Source organism: Sphaerodactylus townsendi, linkage group LG12 (genome assembly GCF_021028975.2).
Source record: "Sphaerodactylus townsendi isolate TG3544 linkage group LG12, MPM_Stown_v2.3, whole genome shotgun sequence".
NCBI classification, from domain to species: Eukaryota; Metazoa; Chordata; class Lepidosauria; order Squamata; family Sphaerodactylidae; genus Sphaerodactylus; species Sphaerodactylus townsendi.
Window position 1 is genome coordinate 18,377,655 of NC_059436.1, and position 17,100 is coordinate 18,394,754.

At 41.8% G+C, this 17,100-nt stretch overlaps 2 protein-coding genes across 3 annotated transcripts in view; one reads left to right on the top strand and one right to left on the bottom strand.

The window, feature by feature from the left end:
- The first annotated feature begins 1,701 nt into the window (after window positions 1-1,701).
- On the top strand, window positions 1,702-6,195 carry LOC125442063 (uncharacterized protein CXorf65 homolog). 2 transcript variants are annotated; one of them, XM_048513184.1, is made up of 7 exons: window positions 1,702-1,872; window positions 2,124-2,161; window positions 2,596-2,682; window positions 3,428-3,544; window positions 3,933-4,007; window positions 4,587-4,688; window positions 5,500-6,195. In XM_048513184.1, the coding sequence occupies exons 2-7, from the start codon at window positions 2,137-2,139 to the stop codon at window positions 5,574-5,576; spliced, it is 483 nt and encodes a 160-aa protein (XP_048369141.1). In that variant the 5' UTR covers window positions 1,702-1,872; window positions 2,124-2,136; the 3' UTR covers window positions 5,577-6,195. The 2 variants fall into 2 exon arrangements, with proteins under 2 accessions (XP_048369141.1, XP_048369140.1); XM_048513183.1 differs by lacking the exon at window positions 2,124-2,161 and adding an exon at window positions 2,259-2,441.
- A 6,147-nt stretch (window positions 6,196-12,342) lies between these two features.
- Window positions 12,343-17,100, bottom strand: part of ATP12A (ATPase H+/K+ transporting non-gastric alpha2 subunit) — a 30,438-nt gene continuing 25,680 nt past the window's right edge. The window contains exons 20-23 of the mRNA XM_048513006.1: window positions 15,662-15,795; window positions 15,074-15,175; window positions 13,899-13,990; window positions 12,343-12,830 (exon numbers count right to left, since the gene is read on the bottom strand). Coding sequence (XP_048368963.1) covers window positions 12,802-12,830; window positions 13,899-13,990; window positions 15,074-15,175; window positions 15,662-15,795 — 357 coding nt within the window. The 3' untranslated portion in view covers window positions 12,343-12,801. The remainder of the gene's footprint in view (window positions 12,831-13,898; window positions 13,991-15,073; window positions 15,176-15,661; window positions 15,796-17,100) is intronic.

The following is a 17,100-nucleotide window of genomic DNA, read 5'->3' on the forward strand; positions in this document are numbered from 1 at the left end:
ATATTCTAATAAACAAGCACCATTTTCAGTTTGGTTTGTATGGAAAAATCACTCACATTTTTAAAGACTGTCCCATGCTTTGTTCTAAAAAGTTGGTTTTTGTTTGAAAGCTCTTTTTTTGTGTGTGTCCCAATTTCCCATCTTTATTCCAAGTGTCTTCTCAGCACTGTGGTATTTCATGTTTTTGTGTGAGTGCTGTCATGTGACATGTTGTAACCAATTTGGTTTCTACCTGAACGAATGATGTTACAAACTGATACATGGCTGAGTGATATCACTGATACAAGGTGAACAAGTCACATGGGCCAAGATAGCGAATCAATGAACACACACAATTACTATGTGAGCACACAATGGTAATTTGATGCCATAAAATTTCACCTCTGGCTTACAAAAGCTGAAAGGGAGGTTTGATTATTGAAGTTGGTAAAAGTTAATCCAAACAACAGGCAAGTAGTTTTGGCTTAGAGCTTGTACTCACATGAGATGAGGATGCCTGAAAATTCATCTGGTCCTTATTAAAACTAAGCTACATCTTTAGGTAATAGTTGTAAAATGGAGCAAAAAAAATCTACGGGAAAATTTTAAAGTTAGTATATTTTTGCTGTTTTTAACCATTTGGATTTGGTAGCCAAATAAGGCAGCAGTCCAGTCATCTAGTGGTACTCTAAAGACTAGCAAAACTTACTCAAAAACTTACTCCAGAATAAGTTTCTGTCAGTCAGAACTTCATCAAGTAAGGATAAGGTGGGCTCAGATATCATTTCCCCTAGAGAAAATGGCAGCTTTGAAAAGTGAAATCCTTGGTATTAAACCACGTTGAGGTCCTTCCTTTTCCCAAACCCCACCTTTCCCAAGTCTACCCCCAAATCTCCAATAATATCCTGACCCAGGAGTCCCACATCAGATACGTGAAGAGTTCATCCATTAGGCAGATATATTTAAACTCCAGACAACAGAAAGGGATGGAGTGGGTGATGTTACAAACATGGGCCAGTTTTTTAAAAGTAAGCAGTCAAAAGAGTTATCTATTCAATTAAAAAAATTTCATGTTACCTTTCCATTCATATACGGTCCCCCCAAGCAATTACCGGTAATTCATCATGATTTGATTTCACTGCCTATCCAGGATTTGGTAGGTGTAGAGTTTGCAAAATATCATGGAAATACCAAGTTTTCAAGCAATCAGGGCTGTGTTTCCACATCACGTGTTATGTTCCCATCAAGCAAATATGGTTTACCTCTGAACTGCCAGTGATTCTGCGGGGATTTAAAGATTCGGTGACAGAAGTGTAGGATGAATTGTTACTGAAACAGAACAGTGTTCTTTTTTCTTGCTTGCTTTAACACTGCCTTTGTGCATCTATCCAGGCCTGCAAACATTTCTGCTCACACTGTTTTCCTTAGAACATGTTCCAGGTAAAGTTACCAGAAGGAAAAACACTCTGGCCGAGAGCCACCTCTGCTTTGTGCCATCTCGCCAAGGCCTCTGGGTTCTTTTCTAGTGAATGATGGTACTATTTGTACAAGTGGCATCAAAGAAAGGAGCCCTTTTTTTTGATCCTACTGTAGCCTATGGTTGAAAATGTTTGTGCAGCCCTTTGCTGGCACAATACATCACCCTTGGAGAGGGAAACAAAGCATAGCAGCACCCAGCAACCGCCAAGACTTTTGTACTCAGTTTGGTTTCCAGAAAGAGCTCTTTCGTCCTGCCCGTTGTTTTTAAAGCCTACACAGAATTAAGGAGGCAAGATCTCAAAAAAAATGTTCTCGCCTTTCTGAACGTGTCCGATGTATAGCAATTTTGCATTTCTTGGATTGCTTACTAATATACAGTCATTTTGCCATCATCTTGAAAGCACACGATCACAGGTTGGTGTGGTGATGTTATATTTTTACTGTCTAGAGCTTTAAAAGGTTGTAACCTACCTTGAATAATTGCTTTTAAACATAATTAGCTAATAGAGAGCAGAGGGAAGAATTCCTGGAAACGTAATGGGAATGACAATAGATTTCCCTATTTCCTGGGTATTTTCTGTTTCTTTGGTTGTTATCAGCATAAGAGAAAACTATTTTATGCAGTGTTTTAATAGCATATTTTCCCATCTCTTTCCCCCCTTCAGGTTAGCAGAAGACATGTTTATAATCGTGCTTCATGGAGGTATTTGGCCTTTCTTGGGTCTTCTATTGTCTTTGTCAGCTGTAATATATGATATGGTCTTTTTTTCATTGGCCCTACCACATGACCTATCCTCCAGGTGGGGACTGTGGACTTGGGTGATAGATTTCTGCATATGGCAGACTCAGCCACTAACTTGCCCATTGGTAGAGTTTCCAAAGATGGAGTCTGGAGAGCTCCCAGAATCCTAAACAATAAAACAGTAAGAAATCAAATGTTGCAACGATGAACTCTCCACCAATGAGGGAGCAGGACTCACAAAGTAAGTGTTGTGCTGGAAGTTGGGGGGGGCACTACAGCCCCAGTAAATCCCATTGCAGGGGAGATGTTTACTCTTCCATCCTTGGCTAAAGCCCATTGCATCTCCCCCATAATGGGCTTTGCTGCTAGTCTGTTTTATATTTTTTCCTTCACAGAAAACAAGGCAGACATTTTTAACAGTCACTGCAAAGTCCAGATTCTCTTGGACTGTATAAAGAGCCATTGTGGCTGCAAGGAAGAAGGTATGGTAAATGAGAAAAAAATATTTTTATTGCAGTTATTTAGGCCCCTTATGTTATTTGAAGTATATGAATCTTGAATGTAACATTGTCCTGGAACTGGGGGAGGGATGGAGGCGGTGAGAGTTCCCAGGGTTCCGATTGCGAAGACAAAAGGAAGTTCTTTTTTTCTTGTGAAACAGATGCTCAGCCTTAGAGGGTTTAACTGCCAAGCCCTGTATCATTCTAATAATGTCTCCAGTTAACTTCGGGTGACTCAGATGCCTTTCCAGGTTAGCCCATGCATGAGAGATAATCGGAGACTCGCTTCAGTTGCATTTGGCAAGCATTACAGAGGGAAGGAAGCAAAACTTAATGTTGCGTGACTGAAATCAGGAGGAAAAAACAGTATGGTGAAGTGGTTAGAGAGTTGGAGTAGAATCTGGGAGACCTGCATTCAAGACCTCATTCTGTCACATGCCTTCAGCCTAACCTTCTTAACAGGGCTGCTATTATGATAAATTGGGGGTATATGCTCACTCAGCCTTCCTTAAAGAAAGGGTGGGAAAGTGTACTTGATAGATAAGCTTCTGGAGCACCTAACCCGGAGAAATATTGGTTTAGTTATGCCAATGATAGAAACTGCCCTTTGGAAGTCTGAATAAACCTGTTTTCCCTCGACAGAGGGGAGGGTCTGCCTAATCAGCCGTTCTATTGCCCCTTTATGAGGATTGTTAATGTTGGTGCGTTCCTATATTTTGTGTTTCAGATGAAATAGAGTTAGCAGATGAGACCGGCCAAGTAAAGAATTTGCTCCTGAACCGGCACCGCTGTGCAGCTGAGTTCCTGGCCGAACGAGAGACCTACGTGGTCCTTAGCGTAGCAAGTAGGCGCTGGAACCCAAATCCCCAGACCAGAGGGCTCCAACCTTTTTAAACCTGTGGGCATCTCCCGTATTTTGAGAAGAAGTGGTGAATGCCACCCCAGAACTCCTGCCACAGGACCTGCAGCCAAGTACAATCCCCTCCCTCCTCACTGTGCAAAAGAATTGCAGAAAGGGGAATGAGGAGAAATAAAAGAAAGGGCCCCCCAAAGATGGCAGAAGAAACAGGGCAATTAAAAAAGGAAAGATTGAGGAGGAAATGGAACCACAAACCTGGATGCTTACTAGTCTTCCTGATTTTTCAATGGTTCCTGTTGCATTTGCACTTGTTCATTTGAAGTGTTCTCTCACAGGTCTAATGCATAACTGTTTCCCTCCTTTCTCCGTACAGGGGGTGAAAACTCTTCAAAAGTAGACTTCACACCTCTGTTGCAAGATGACAGTGTCGTTAACCAGAAGTTCCTAGGTGGGTAAAGGCATTTATTTTTAGTTATGCATGGATTTATGGTACCCAAAATCATTTTGGAAATGAGATTATAAACTGCAGCTAATCTGCACACATCACCATCTTTCCAACTACATCTACCTCCAAAAAGAATCAGATCCAGAGAGTAAACAACTAGGCAACAGTTTGGTTCCTTTTGTCCCTGAAAAGAAATCTGGAATGGCCCTCAGGGTTATGCACTGTTTTTTATAAGAAAATGGTAATTTATGGACACTTTGACTTCTTATTACAGGACTCCCTCCAAAGTAAGGGAACAGTGTAGGCCTGAAACCAATAACTTTTCCAGCTGGGGTGAAGGGGGCGGAGAACAGTCAGGTATAGTTTAATGAAATCAATAGCTGATGTGGTGTAAGCATTTGTTAGTTTATAAGTAATTCACACTGGCATAGATAGCTATTTTGTAAACAAAATGGATAACAAGTATTTATTTTTTAAAAAACAATAACTTGGGTTTAGCATATCTATTGCACTGGTAGGAGCCAGGTCCTTAAAGGTGACAGTTGTTTTGAAAAGTTTATTGCATTTTTCTTCTATTTGAAGCTAAACTGGGGAGCTGGCAAGACCCAAAGGCACCTTCTCCCAGAGTGAAACCCAGAAAGACCCACCACAAGAAAGCTTCCTTGGATATTCCAGCTATGGATGGTAAGCTTATAATCATGAAATAAATGACCCCATGCTGGATTCAATGTCTGAGTCTTTCCATAGCTAGGTTGCTTTGCCTTTAGACAAATGTGATCAAACATGTTTTTTTTGTTTATGTTGAGCCTTTCTATTTTGCAAGGAGTCTCAAAGCACCTTACACATTTCCCTTCCTCTCCCCACAAGAGACACCTTGTGAGGTACAGGGGAGAGGGACTGAGAGAGTTCTGAGAGAACTGTGACTATCACAAGGTCACCGAGCAGGAATGTAGGAGTGGGGAAACAAATCCAGCTCACCAAATTAGAGTCGACTGCCCTTAACCATTACACCACTCTGGCTATGCATTAATATAACACACATATTCAGTGACAAACCATCACAGACAAGTTAACAGTGAGTAATTGTATTTTCGTATAAGTCTGAGGCCCCTCTCTGCACATGCAGAATAATATACTTTCAATCCACTTTGGAGCTGGATTTTACTGTGCGGAATAGCAAAATCCACTAGCAAACAATTGTGAAAGTGGATTGAAAGTGCATTATTCTGCATGTGCAGAAGGGGCCTTAGTGGTGTTTCTGTTTGGATTTAATATTTTTAAGCGTGTTTTTATTATATAAGTTTTTTTATCTGTTAGTTCCCTAGGTGACTCTGATGAGGGCAGAAGGGTGAGGTACAAAGTTTGTAAATCAATACATCCATATTACATCACCCTGTAAGCAGATGGCATCTTGGTAGTTATATGGAATGAAACCACCGGGCTTGTTTTCCACCCGTGTACAGGTTTGCTTAATTAATATATCTTTCCATTGCAGGCTTACGGAATCATTCTCCCCTTGACAGCAGGACCAGGACTCCAAATGCCTCCCCCAGACAAAGCAGGAAGCTCTAATTACTGCTGGATCCCAAGGCATAACAAGGGCAAAAGCTTCAGGAAACATGTTCTCGGCTACTTCGTGCAGATGTTGCTTAACTCATTCATTGCTCAATAGAATAACTTATCCTAGAAGCACCTGCAGCCTTTCCACATTCTTCTTTTTGGAAACCTTTCAATTTGCCATTTTCCAGTTTTTTTCCTGAAGGTTTTTTGAAAGAACCACGTGTACCCTCGCCGGCATGAAAAGTGAAGCAAACAGTCCCTTGATTCTATGGACTGAACCAACATCCAAGGCACCTTATTCAGCACAAGTTATTAGCTCTTGGATCTCTCTTCCCTTGAATGGCATCACTGTGGTCACAATTGAGTGGCAGCAGGCTGCATTGTGAATTTCTGCATTCAGAGCTCAGTTTGCACCAAATTTTACCAAGATTGATTTCTGGAGACCTGGTTCAATACTACTCATTAGCCCTAAAAGTAATTTTTAAAAGTCAGTGTACCTGAGTATAGATCTGTGGAATTGAACATGGCTTACCTCCCAGATCTGTTTAGAAGAGGAGTTTGGATTTATACCCTGCCTTTCTGTCTTGTAAGGAGTTTCAAGATGGCTAACAAATTATTTTTCACTTCCTCTCCCCACAACAGAAGTAGGTGGGAGAATCCTGAGAGAACTGTGACTAGCCCAAGATCACCCAGCAGGCTCCATGTGGAGGAACAGGCCAACACATACAGTTCACCAGACAAGAGTCCACTGCTTATATGGAGGAGGGGGGAATCAAACCCAGTTCTCCAGATTAGAGTCTGCCTGCTCTTCACTGCGCTGGCTCTCTCTTGGGATTGCTCACGTTCTAGACTTTTTCTTGCTTACAAACCAGAATTCCTAAATGAGCTACTTATTGTAGAGCAGAAAAAGTGGAAAGTACTTTTGCAGATTAAAATGCTAGGTAAAAGACAGGAGTACTGAAGAACTAGATAACACAATTGGATGAGCAAGATTTGTGGATGGGAGCACTACATGAAAGTCCCATTGTTGTAACCGCTTTGGAAAGCTTTCTGCTTTTTAAAGCTCAGACCAAGTGTTTGCACCCTCACTGACATGTTTTGCCTCTGCAGCACTGAGGACTAGAAATGTGCAGTCTTAAATGTGAGGAGGAAGAGAAGAAATATGAAAGCTGAGTTTCTTGTGATGCCGGCATTACTAAGCATCTGGATTGATGACATACCTGCAATTTTGAGTAAGATGCGTTTGAAAAAATTGCTGTCTCCTTTCTGGGATAGACTTAAACACAATGAACCCTATGCAGAGTGACACCTGTGTAAGCCCACTGAGGACCTCTGTACCCTGCCTTTCTGTGATGCACATTAGGTAAAATCTGTTTTTCTTGTAGCTCCTCAACTACAGTATCCAGAACGAAATCTTTTATTTCAGGATACTGTCATGGATTCACAAGAACATCTTCCTGTGGTTTGAGGACTGAGGTCGGAAGACAGACAGAAAACGCACGTTAAGCTTTGTTGTTTTTCATGTGGACATTTTACAAGGCTGAGAATATGCAACTGTTCAGGGTTAGAGGGAAGAAACAAATGCTTTCTCGGTGGCCTCTGAGTTCACAGAGTGGAAAAACAAACAAGTTGATCGTTCTTGGCATGTTCATTATCAAGATGGGCTTCAGCTCAAGACATTCCTGAGCTGGACAGAACATTAAATCCTACAGAGATAAAACAGGAAGTGTGCTGTTGATAGTCACAGTGGATGGTCTCAGTAAGACTGCCAGAGGATGCTTCATTTCTGTAGGGTAAATCATTTGTATAGGGTAAATAGGGTAGCTAGCCACTACGAGGGCCGGGACCTTTTCAGCCCTGGCCCCTACCTGGTGGCAGGGGCTCCCCACTGAAATCAGGACCCTGCGGGACTTAAATTGTTTCCACGGGGTCTGTAAAATGGAACTATTCTACCAGGCTATTACATCTGGCCAGCCGGGCTTGAATTGAATTAATTTCTTCATTAGCGGCCTCCCATGGATGCAGAAGGGGGTGGGATGTCACCATCTTGTTACTTGGTTTATGCTGATTGATTTTTATGATTGTCGATGTTTTATGTTGTTTTAAATTGTTGGTTTAAATTGTTGTTCACCGCCCTGAGCCCTTCAGGGGAGGGTGGGCTACAAATCGATAGACAGATGGATGGACGGATGAATGAATGAATAAATATGCAAATTTTAAGATTCCAGTTTGGTTATAAGATATAGCATTGTTCTAATTACTGCAGAAGGGAGGCGGGTTTTTTTTTTAATGCTAGCACTTACATCTCCCCAAAGGAATGAGAACTTTGATTTAGTAAGGTTTGGAACCAGCTGGTTTCCTGGCACACATTTCCTTCTTCAATAAACCATCTCTTTCCAAAGCAAATAGCCAGCGACAGCTTTCCTGTATCTCAAAAGAGCAGTAGGTGCTTCAGAAGATGCTGAGACAACTCCAGTGTCTTCAGGGAGCTCCCAAATCGAGAAACAGAAGACTTTATAAGAACATAAGAACAATCCAGCTGGATCAGACCAGAGTCCAGCTCTCTGCTACTCGCACCAGGTGCCTTTGGGAGCTCACATGCAGGATGTGAAAGCAATGGCCTTCTGCGGCTTTTGCTCCCAAGCACCTGGACTATTAAGGCATTTGCAATCTCAGATCAAAGAGGATCAAGATTGGTAGCCATAAATCGACTTCTCCTCCATAAATTTGTCCAAGCCCCTTTTAAAGCTATCCAGGTTAGTGGCCATCACCACCTCCTGTGGCAGCATATTCCAAACACCAATCACACGTTGCGTGAAGAAGTGAGGATGGCTTGGAGGATGGCTTGCTTGCAAGCTCATGACCTCCCAACATATGTGATGGACCCCAGAACCTCATGGCAATCATGTTGCAATCCCCCTGCCCCAAGGCAGCATCCACTCCCATTATTAAAATTACAAGCATGCAGACAGGTTGAACAAGACTGAGGACCTGTGCTACAGTCAACATATAGTCAACCAAAGAAATTCGTGGCCTGTTACAGGGACATATTCAAGGGAAAAAAATACAAACAAAAATGCAGAAGCAAATTGAGCTAGGGCATAAAACAGAGCAAATATTATTGCCAAGTTTACTATGGGCATTGTATTTTAAGAATTCAACAACTGTCTTGTTAAGTCATACCAAGGTTGATCTAGTCTAGCAGTAGAATTGCCAACTGCCTGGAGGAAAAAAAATCTTACCCTTTAAAGTCTTACCCTTTATTTACGTTATTTATCTTCATGTCATGAAAAGGTTCAGCTGCCCATTCCAATATAGGACAACCCAATAGAAATTGCACTGAAGAAGACTCACAGCAATTGCTGTCAATTGCTTGTTATAAGCGTCCAAAAACAAAAACAATACAGCAGTACCACAAGCTATCTGAAATACAGACCCTAATAACACTGATAAATATCCTGTGTCCATGAAATACAATGAGAGTCACTAGGCTAACCGGAACCTGGATGTGTACCTGTCTTGAACAAGCTTCAAGGCGAGGGGATCATAAATTTCATATGTCCGGGCTTCCAAAATGTACAAAAGTTTGTATGAATGGCAACAATTTGAAACTGTCAGGGATTGCAGTCTGCTCTAAAAACTCTGTCTGCTACAAAATGTCCACTGATGCTTCCATTTTAAAAACCTTTTTAACTCTTATATTTTGGCTTGGAGGGAGCAGGGACTTAGGCTGATTCCGCATGGGCCAAAAACAGCAGTGTGAAAACGGTGCGAAAATGGTGTAAAAGGGTTTAAAACAGTGTAAAAGGGTTTATACTGTTTTCACACCGTTTTCACACTGCTGTTTTTGGCCCATGCGGAATCAGCCTTAGTTTATGTTAGGACAAGCGGACTTTCAAAATGAAACATAATTTGAGTGGGGGTAATGGAAAGTCAAAGACTTGAAACATGAGCAAATGAGCAAAACCTGTTCAACTAGTTTGGCTGCTGCTAGAACAGCACACTATGGATCCATGCAGTTGAACGCCTAAGTTCAAAGTTTAACTCCTGGTATCCTGACGGCTTATTTGTTGCGGCGCCTCCCTATGTTTTGGACGTTTGTGGAACCAGGTTTCATTTCAGACTGTAACGCAGCCTCCACTCTACACAACTGTAAATGGGGACCTCTCAAGACACTGAACAATGAAAGCAGCGCAAGCCAATTGCTGAAAGAAAATAAGCAAGCCTTGCCCATATTGCCACATGTTGCAATTGTGTTGAGAAATACGGGTTTCTTCCTTGAGGTGCACAGTGTTTTGTTTCTGTGTTATGTCTTCTGTATTAGCTCACCGAAGTTCCCCTGCCTGAACCCCTCATTATTCTGACAGCTTTATATTTAACCTTGGCTTGATATTTTGGAATGATGAAAAAGTAACTGCTTCTATGTATTGACCTCTTTAGTTTCTCTTGCACCATAAGCCACAAAAACTGGCGTGTCTTCCTTTTGCCGAGCCCTGAATAACCACTCCCTAGGAATTCCCCTTCATCCATCTGATTGTCCTTTTGCTGCCTTTTGTCTTGGTGTGGAGGATGGAGACTGAAAGAATGAGATTATACTTTTATGAATGTATGTGTTTGAAATCTATTGTGGAAAATCCTCATTTTTTACCATCAGCACCATTTTCTAAGAAATCATAGTAAAGGGAGTGAAATGAAATAAATTACTTCTCTCTCAATGCAAACATGAAGGTATAAGTACTGAGCAACTAAATTGTACAGCATTTAGAGACATAGGCGGCCCCTTCCGCACATGCAGAATAATGCATATTCAATCCACTTTCACAATTGCTTGAAAGTGGATTTTGCTATTCCGCACAGTAAAATCCAGCTTCAAAGTGCATTGAAAGTGGATTGAAAGTGCATTATTGTGCATGTGCGGAAGGGGTCTTGGATTTCCTCATTAATTGCATTTGACAGCTGATCTTTCTTCTGCTGCATTTACATATTCTGCTCAGAAAGCATAGTTTTCTGCAGTGCCGTTTGCAGATGAGAAAATTATCTGTGTCGGTATGTAAAATATCTTAGGGTCATTCCGCACATGCAGAATAATGCACTTTCAAACTGCTTTCAGTGCTCTTTGAAGCTGTGCGGAATAGCAAAATCCACTTGCAAACTGTTGTGAAAGTGGTTTGAAAACACATTATTTTGCATGTGCAGAAGGGGCCTTAGTAAACATTTGTAATTCAGTAACTGAAGCCAGCTTTTTCAACCATAGGCAATTGGTAGGACAGGATTATGCAGCAGGCAACATGCTTCCTGCCACAGTGGAGGGAGGGCACCATGCTTCCTGCCACGGTGGAAATTGGCATTTCTTTGGTGAGCTGTCACTGTGCAGAGTTTAAGTGCTGGTGCCAAAACAGGCTATAACAGGGCAATGCTAAGCCATTTAGATTCACTGAAATCATTCCTGTTAGGGTTTCTCCCAGAGACAGTATTGGCTAAACAAACAAAGAAACAAAGAAATAAATAAATAAATAAATACTGTGCCTCAGAGTTATGAATGTTCCCTCAACTGTCTCTATAAGGTTCCCACATCATGAAAGATATTGCATTTGCGCTAAGAATTACAAAGAATCTGCCGTGCATGTATTGCATCACTGCTCACTGTACAGTGCAATTAGGGCAAAACTATTACTTCCCCTATTTGTGGACACTGATTGTCTACCTGATCTGTATAAGACTGTATTTTTGTTGAACCATGAATTTATGCATATTTTGCAAATGATAGCCAAGTTTGTTATTACAATTCAGTCCAAAAGCTTATAATTACCATTTTTACTACATCTTTTACTTATAAGTGTGTTATATTCCCTTAATTGTCTGTCCACTTTGGACCTGTTACACCATTGAAGGTTATATGTATGCATGTATGTGTGTCTGTATAAGGTAAAAAGGTAAAGTTTGTCCCCTGTGCAAGCACCAAGTCATTACTGACCATGGGGTGATATCACATCACGATGTTTACTGAGCAGACTATGTGTATGGGGTGGTTTGCCTTTGCCTTCCCAAACCCTGTACACTTTAACCTCAGCAAGATTGGCACTCGTTTTACTAGCCTTGGAAAGTTGGAAGGCTGAGTCAACGTTGAGCTGGCTATCTGAAACCTACTTTTGTTGGGATCAAACTTAAATCATGAGCAGAGCTTTGGCTGCAGTAGTGCAGCTTACCATCTGTGCCATGGGTCTGTCTGCATGACTTCTAATTATTGTAACGTTCTCTAGTGCCCTGCGCAAGTACAAGTTCTTAGCTAGTGAGCACTGTCATTAAACAAGCACATGGATGGGCTAATTCGCATCAAAACCATTATTCAGCATCATCCCTCTGTTCTGGCCTCTGGGCACTTCCGCACATGCAGAAAAATACACTTTCAATACACTTTCCCAATTGTTTGCAAGTGGATTTTGCTATCCTGCACAGTAAAATCCAGCTTAAAGTGGATTGAAAGTGCATTATTCTGCATGTGCGGAAGTGCCCTCTGTGTCCTGCGCCCCCCATTTGCTGAAACCTTCAGGTTCCAGGGAAAAAGTAGAAAAACTACAAAGAAAGACTGAGATCAATACAAAACCCAGCAAGAGGTTGTAGCCAGTCATGTTCTACTGCCCTACCCCAGGCCCAATACTCTCTACTTCTCCATGTGCTAATAAACCGATTTTCTCTTTAGCCTCTGTTCGGCATTGCCTTCACTTTGCCTTCCCTCCAACCCTTCCTCCAAAGACTGCAGTGACAAACAGGTCCTTTTTGTAAAAACAATTATTTTATTATCAAAGTATGCTCATCCAGTGCAGTCCTTAGCAGCATGTATCTGGTCCACACATAGTCGTTGGATTGCCGTGTAAGACATTAAATGCTTATGAACACCAACAAAAATACAGCTTCAAGAAACCTAGTGCAAGTCAGTGTCTTACTATTATTACAAACATGTGGTTTCTTTAATGATATACATGGGGCGGGGGTCTTTCCTTTGAACTTTGTACACTTTAAATAATCAAGGGATCCGGCACTATAAAAAGAAAACATTCAAGTTGACAGCCAGAGGGTCAGTTTTTACAGTACTGTTGAGGTCCGCTTCTTTTCTTTTTCTCCTTTCTTTGTCCTTCTTACAAGAGTTTGTCATCAGCTAGTATTGCACAGACAGGACCTTCAAGGAGGCAACTAAAACACACTCTCCAGCATGGAGAAACGAGAAGAGTGATGCCACTCAATAATACATATTTTGATCCCACCAGCCTGGAAGTAAGAAAGACAGAAAGGAATTAAACATTTCTTAAGGGGCAAGAGCTTGGTGGCATAATTTGTCAGTAGGAGAACCTGTGATCTGCTCCCTTTCGTTCCTGTGTCCTGTTAGTATATGACTAAAGGGCCTGGCTCTTCTCCATGCGCCTTCTTCCAAAGCTTCAAAACTGCTCATACGTGAGCTTCTTTCCTACTCAACTTGCTCAGTTCAACAGGGATCAGAAGAAGAAGAAGATTTTGTATTTATACCCTCTCCCTTTCTCTCCTGCAAGGAGACTCAAAGCGGCTTGTACTTTCCCTTCGTCTCCCCACCACAGACACCTTGTGGAGAACTGGGATGAGGGATTTAGGCATACAACCTATGGCCCTATGCCAAGAAGCATGGCCTGGCCTCTTTTACTAAGTGCCTGGCCTCTTTTACTAAGTCTACTCAGTGCAGCTGGAAGTGTGTGATTTGTCATGGGAATGAAACGGCAGGCCTTTCTAAATTTTTAACATAATTTTTGTCGCCTTTCTTTGAATTCGGTTTAAATCAGCGCACCATTTATCAAAATGTGGATGCAGTGTTACAACTGGGGTCTACGCAAATTGTTGTGAAAAAAATTCCTGAGAGATCTCCTGTGCCTTTCATGCATCTTTGGCAAGTGCAACCTACTTTGTCACTAGCCTTTGCTGTTCACAAAATGTGTCTTTTGTGTGTTAAAGATACATATTCATCAATTGGATCAGTAGTTGTCAAGCCTCATAAAAGTCAGGCCTCAAAAAACACACAGACGACCATCATGTTCCCAGCCCTTTCAGTTCTACTGGAAATCTATAAATAAACAAAACCCACCAAATCAAGATAAAACTGAGTCATTCACTTTGAATGAACTCACAGAGAAACTAGTTCTCCGCTTGTAAATAACATCACTAATAGTGTCTGCAATAGCTATGAAGATCACAGGATATTGCTTCAGTGGCTACCTGCAATAATGGGCGCTCATTTGAAATTGTCTATATAGTAAAATTAGCCGGGGCTTAAATGCACATGAATCTTTCAATAGCATGCATGCTACTTACTTCCTGGATGCCTCCTGATTAGCAGCTTGCGGATTTCATCATATACCCATATCAAGAGGGCATAAGGCATGGCAACGAACCAATACTGAAACCTGGAAAGAAGAATATCAGGTATTGGGATTTGTTTGCAAACTAAATATCCTGTTTTTAATGGACTGAGTTCTCCAGTTTTGCATCTGGTGTGGCCAAAAAAAGCAGGAATGAAACGGGTCGAATCCCCACTTGGGTCGAATCCCCACTGGGAAATTCAATCTGGATCAAACCAAGTTTGAAAATAAACTGCACCTTTTCATCGAGGTTTCAACCTCCCCACAGCAGCATGTTTCCAGTGAAGACATCTAGGCCTATCTCGGATTCAAGAAATGTAACAGTCCCCACTACCATGCAATTGGCTCGGTGGGTCTCTCCTGATTGGCTATCGTGCTGTGTTGGGACGTGACCTTTTTTTCTGATTGGTTATAAGGCATTTGTGTCACACTCCTTGGTGGGAAATTTGAACCAGGATTAGACCCCCTGATCCTCCCCTCCAAACTGGATCAAAGACTTGTTTTTTGAAAAAGTAGTACTTTCAAGCAGGTTCAATAAAGACATGGGATGAGAATGAGCACCAGAACCGGGATGAATTCTTGTTCGTCAATCAGGCAATGGGAAGTTCTTCCTGAATCCTTGATATTTCACATGAGTATCACGCGATTAATTGACCGTGGGGAATCAGCCTTGGTTTTCAATCCTTAGACTGCCTTAAACTAGGCAGTCAGTTTAAAGATATCTGTTTTCAGGCTGATTTTTATGTGGTTTGATGTAGGAAAAAATTACAGTCAACAAGCCCTATTCCCACCTATCGGCCTTGAAGCTACTCTCAAATAATATGGAATGATTCAAAAAAAGTTTGGAGCTTTATCTGGTAGTTTTTAAAAGAAGCTACAGTGAAGTTTAGACAAAAAATGATGATACAGAAATTAATAAAATTAGTGATTTTCCCCCTTTTACACTGTTTTCCATAAAAAAATGACTGGAATTTTGACAGAAGATTATTTCCTGTTCACTAATTGTTCTATACCCATGTCTCAGGCTGTACCATTGTTCTCATTCTCAGAGATTTCCTTATGGTTTGCCTACTTGTGATACGTGCATAAATGAACATCAGAATCTTGCAGGAAAATAACTGAACTCACCTGAGGGGTGTGAAGTTCAACGCAGTAATGCTTCCAAGTCCATAACAAAGAATTACAGCTATTCCTATCTGGGAGATTATGCCCACCCAAATGACTTTGTTCCTATGAGAAAAATAAAATACATGATTAACATATGTAAACAACCCAATGATTTTTCTTTGGTATTTCTATCTGCTGAATCAAATATCAGCTCATCATTCGTGTCTTCATAATATGGAATGTTAGACTGAAAAATTGCCATTCCAAATCATAAGCAAAGTTACCTGTCCTATAGTAGGGGCACCTGTTTATCCTTGTCATGTAGAGAGGAAGGGGTGAATGGAATGGTGGATGGTATGGGCCAGAGGTCTTCAAACTATGGCCCTCCAGATGTTCAGGAACTACAATTCCCATCAGCTTCTGCCAGCATGGCCAAGTAGCAGGGCTGATGGGAATTGTGGTTCCTGAACATCTGGAGGGCCATAGTTTGAAGACCCCTGGTATGGGCCATGGAGTGTAGGAGTGGGGAATCAAACCTGGTTCTTCAAATTAGAGACCACCTGATCTTAACCACTACACCATAGTGGCTCTCAGCTAGTAGGCATTTACCTGAAGAGACCTTGCTGGAAAATGGAATTCCGTCGTGTCTTCCTGATGATCAAGTCTGCCACTTGCTCTATGGTGATGCTGACAAAAAAGGCCGTGTAGCCCGTCCACTCCAAATACTGCCTCTGGTAGAAAGTCTGAAAATGAATCACAAATGTAATGTTTTTGTATTAAATGGCTGACTTGCAGGCAAGCTTGCAGGATGTGTGACCCATCGAGCTGAGCAGAGCCCTGAAGCCATTTAAACTACTAGGTGCCCAACACACTGATTTCATAGCCCAGTTGGGTAGTAAAATGTTTGATGGAGGAGTTTTTGATGGATCATACATTGTACAAGTTTTCTTTAACTTCTACGGAGTTGCAGTGCAGAAACCATTTCAAAGCAAAATGAATTTTTTCCGCTAAAGCTATTCATGTCCATCAATGAGAATATTGTAATATTTCCAATAGTGTAAGAAAGATCAGAAACTGAGTTTCAATTATTGGCATCTGTTACAGGGCTGAAACAGAGTTCCATGTCTGCCTCGGTTGGTAGTGAGAGAGCTTTTTAATGAAACTCATTAGCATGTGATAACTTTATGAATGGGGCCTTCTGAACATGCCAGAAGCCTCCTGTCTATTTATGAATGGCACGCTATCCAGTGGTTGACCTGACATGTTCCTCAAGGCCACAGAGTACTGCACTTATGTTTATTTTGGTTGCTGGAATAGGTAGATTTCTGCAAGGTGTACTATAGTTAGCATCAATTTGATATACCGTATGTTTTATACTAGGGGAAAATATCTTTTGCAAAGGTCATGCAATGCAAAATGGAATACTGTTTTGTAGAATTGATGGCAGTGACTTTATAAGAGCATGTCCCTCATACAGAATTGTGCTAATTACACAAAAGTGATTTATGGTGATGCCTGCAAGAGGCTTCCAAGGCAAATGAGAAGCAGAGGTGGTTTGGCATTACATTCTTCTGCAGAGTTTTCCTTGGTTGTCTCTCATTCAAGTGTCCAACCCAGCTTAGCTTCCAAGATCTGACAAGATCAAGGTACACCATGCCTTATACCCACCCAGTGACTGCTCGGCCACCCAATTCAGAGTCTTTGGCAGCTGTGGCCACTACTGTTGTGGCACTGTTCTGCCCCCTCCAGAGGGCTTCTCAGTTGTGCAGGGGGGCAAAATGCAAAGCAAAACCTCCCTGCTGCTGAAAAGTCCTCTTCTGGACCCAATGGACTTAAGGCAACCAAAAGGGTGCAAGTCTATGCCTTGGGCTGCTGCATATCTGGAGGCGAGGCCAGGGTGGAATCTGACTAACATCAGCAACACCCACAGCCACGCCTCTGGAATTCTCCCACTACACTGGTGAAGCCAGCAGGGGCATTTACATGACACTGTGCGCCAGTGCATCCAGGCACCACGGCAGCCGTTCCCTGGCAGATTTGCCCCTCTG

Coding starts and splice junctions, on each gene's coding strand:
- LOC125442063 (XM_048513183.1), top strand. CDS start 2,405: ATGAACTCTCCACCAATGAGGGAGCAGGACTCACAAA. Junction 2,683..3,427: donor TTGTGGCTGCAAGGAAGAAG/GTATGGTAAATG, acceptor TTTGTGTTTCAG/ATGAAATAGAGTTAGCAGAT. Junction 4,689..5,499: donor GGATATTCCAGCTATGGATG/GTAAGCTTATAA, acceptor TTTCCATTGCAG/GCTTACGGAATCATTCTCCC.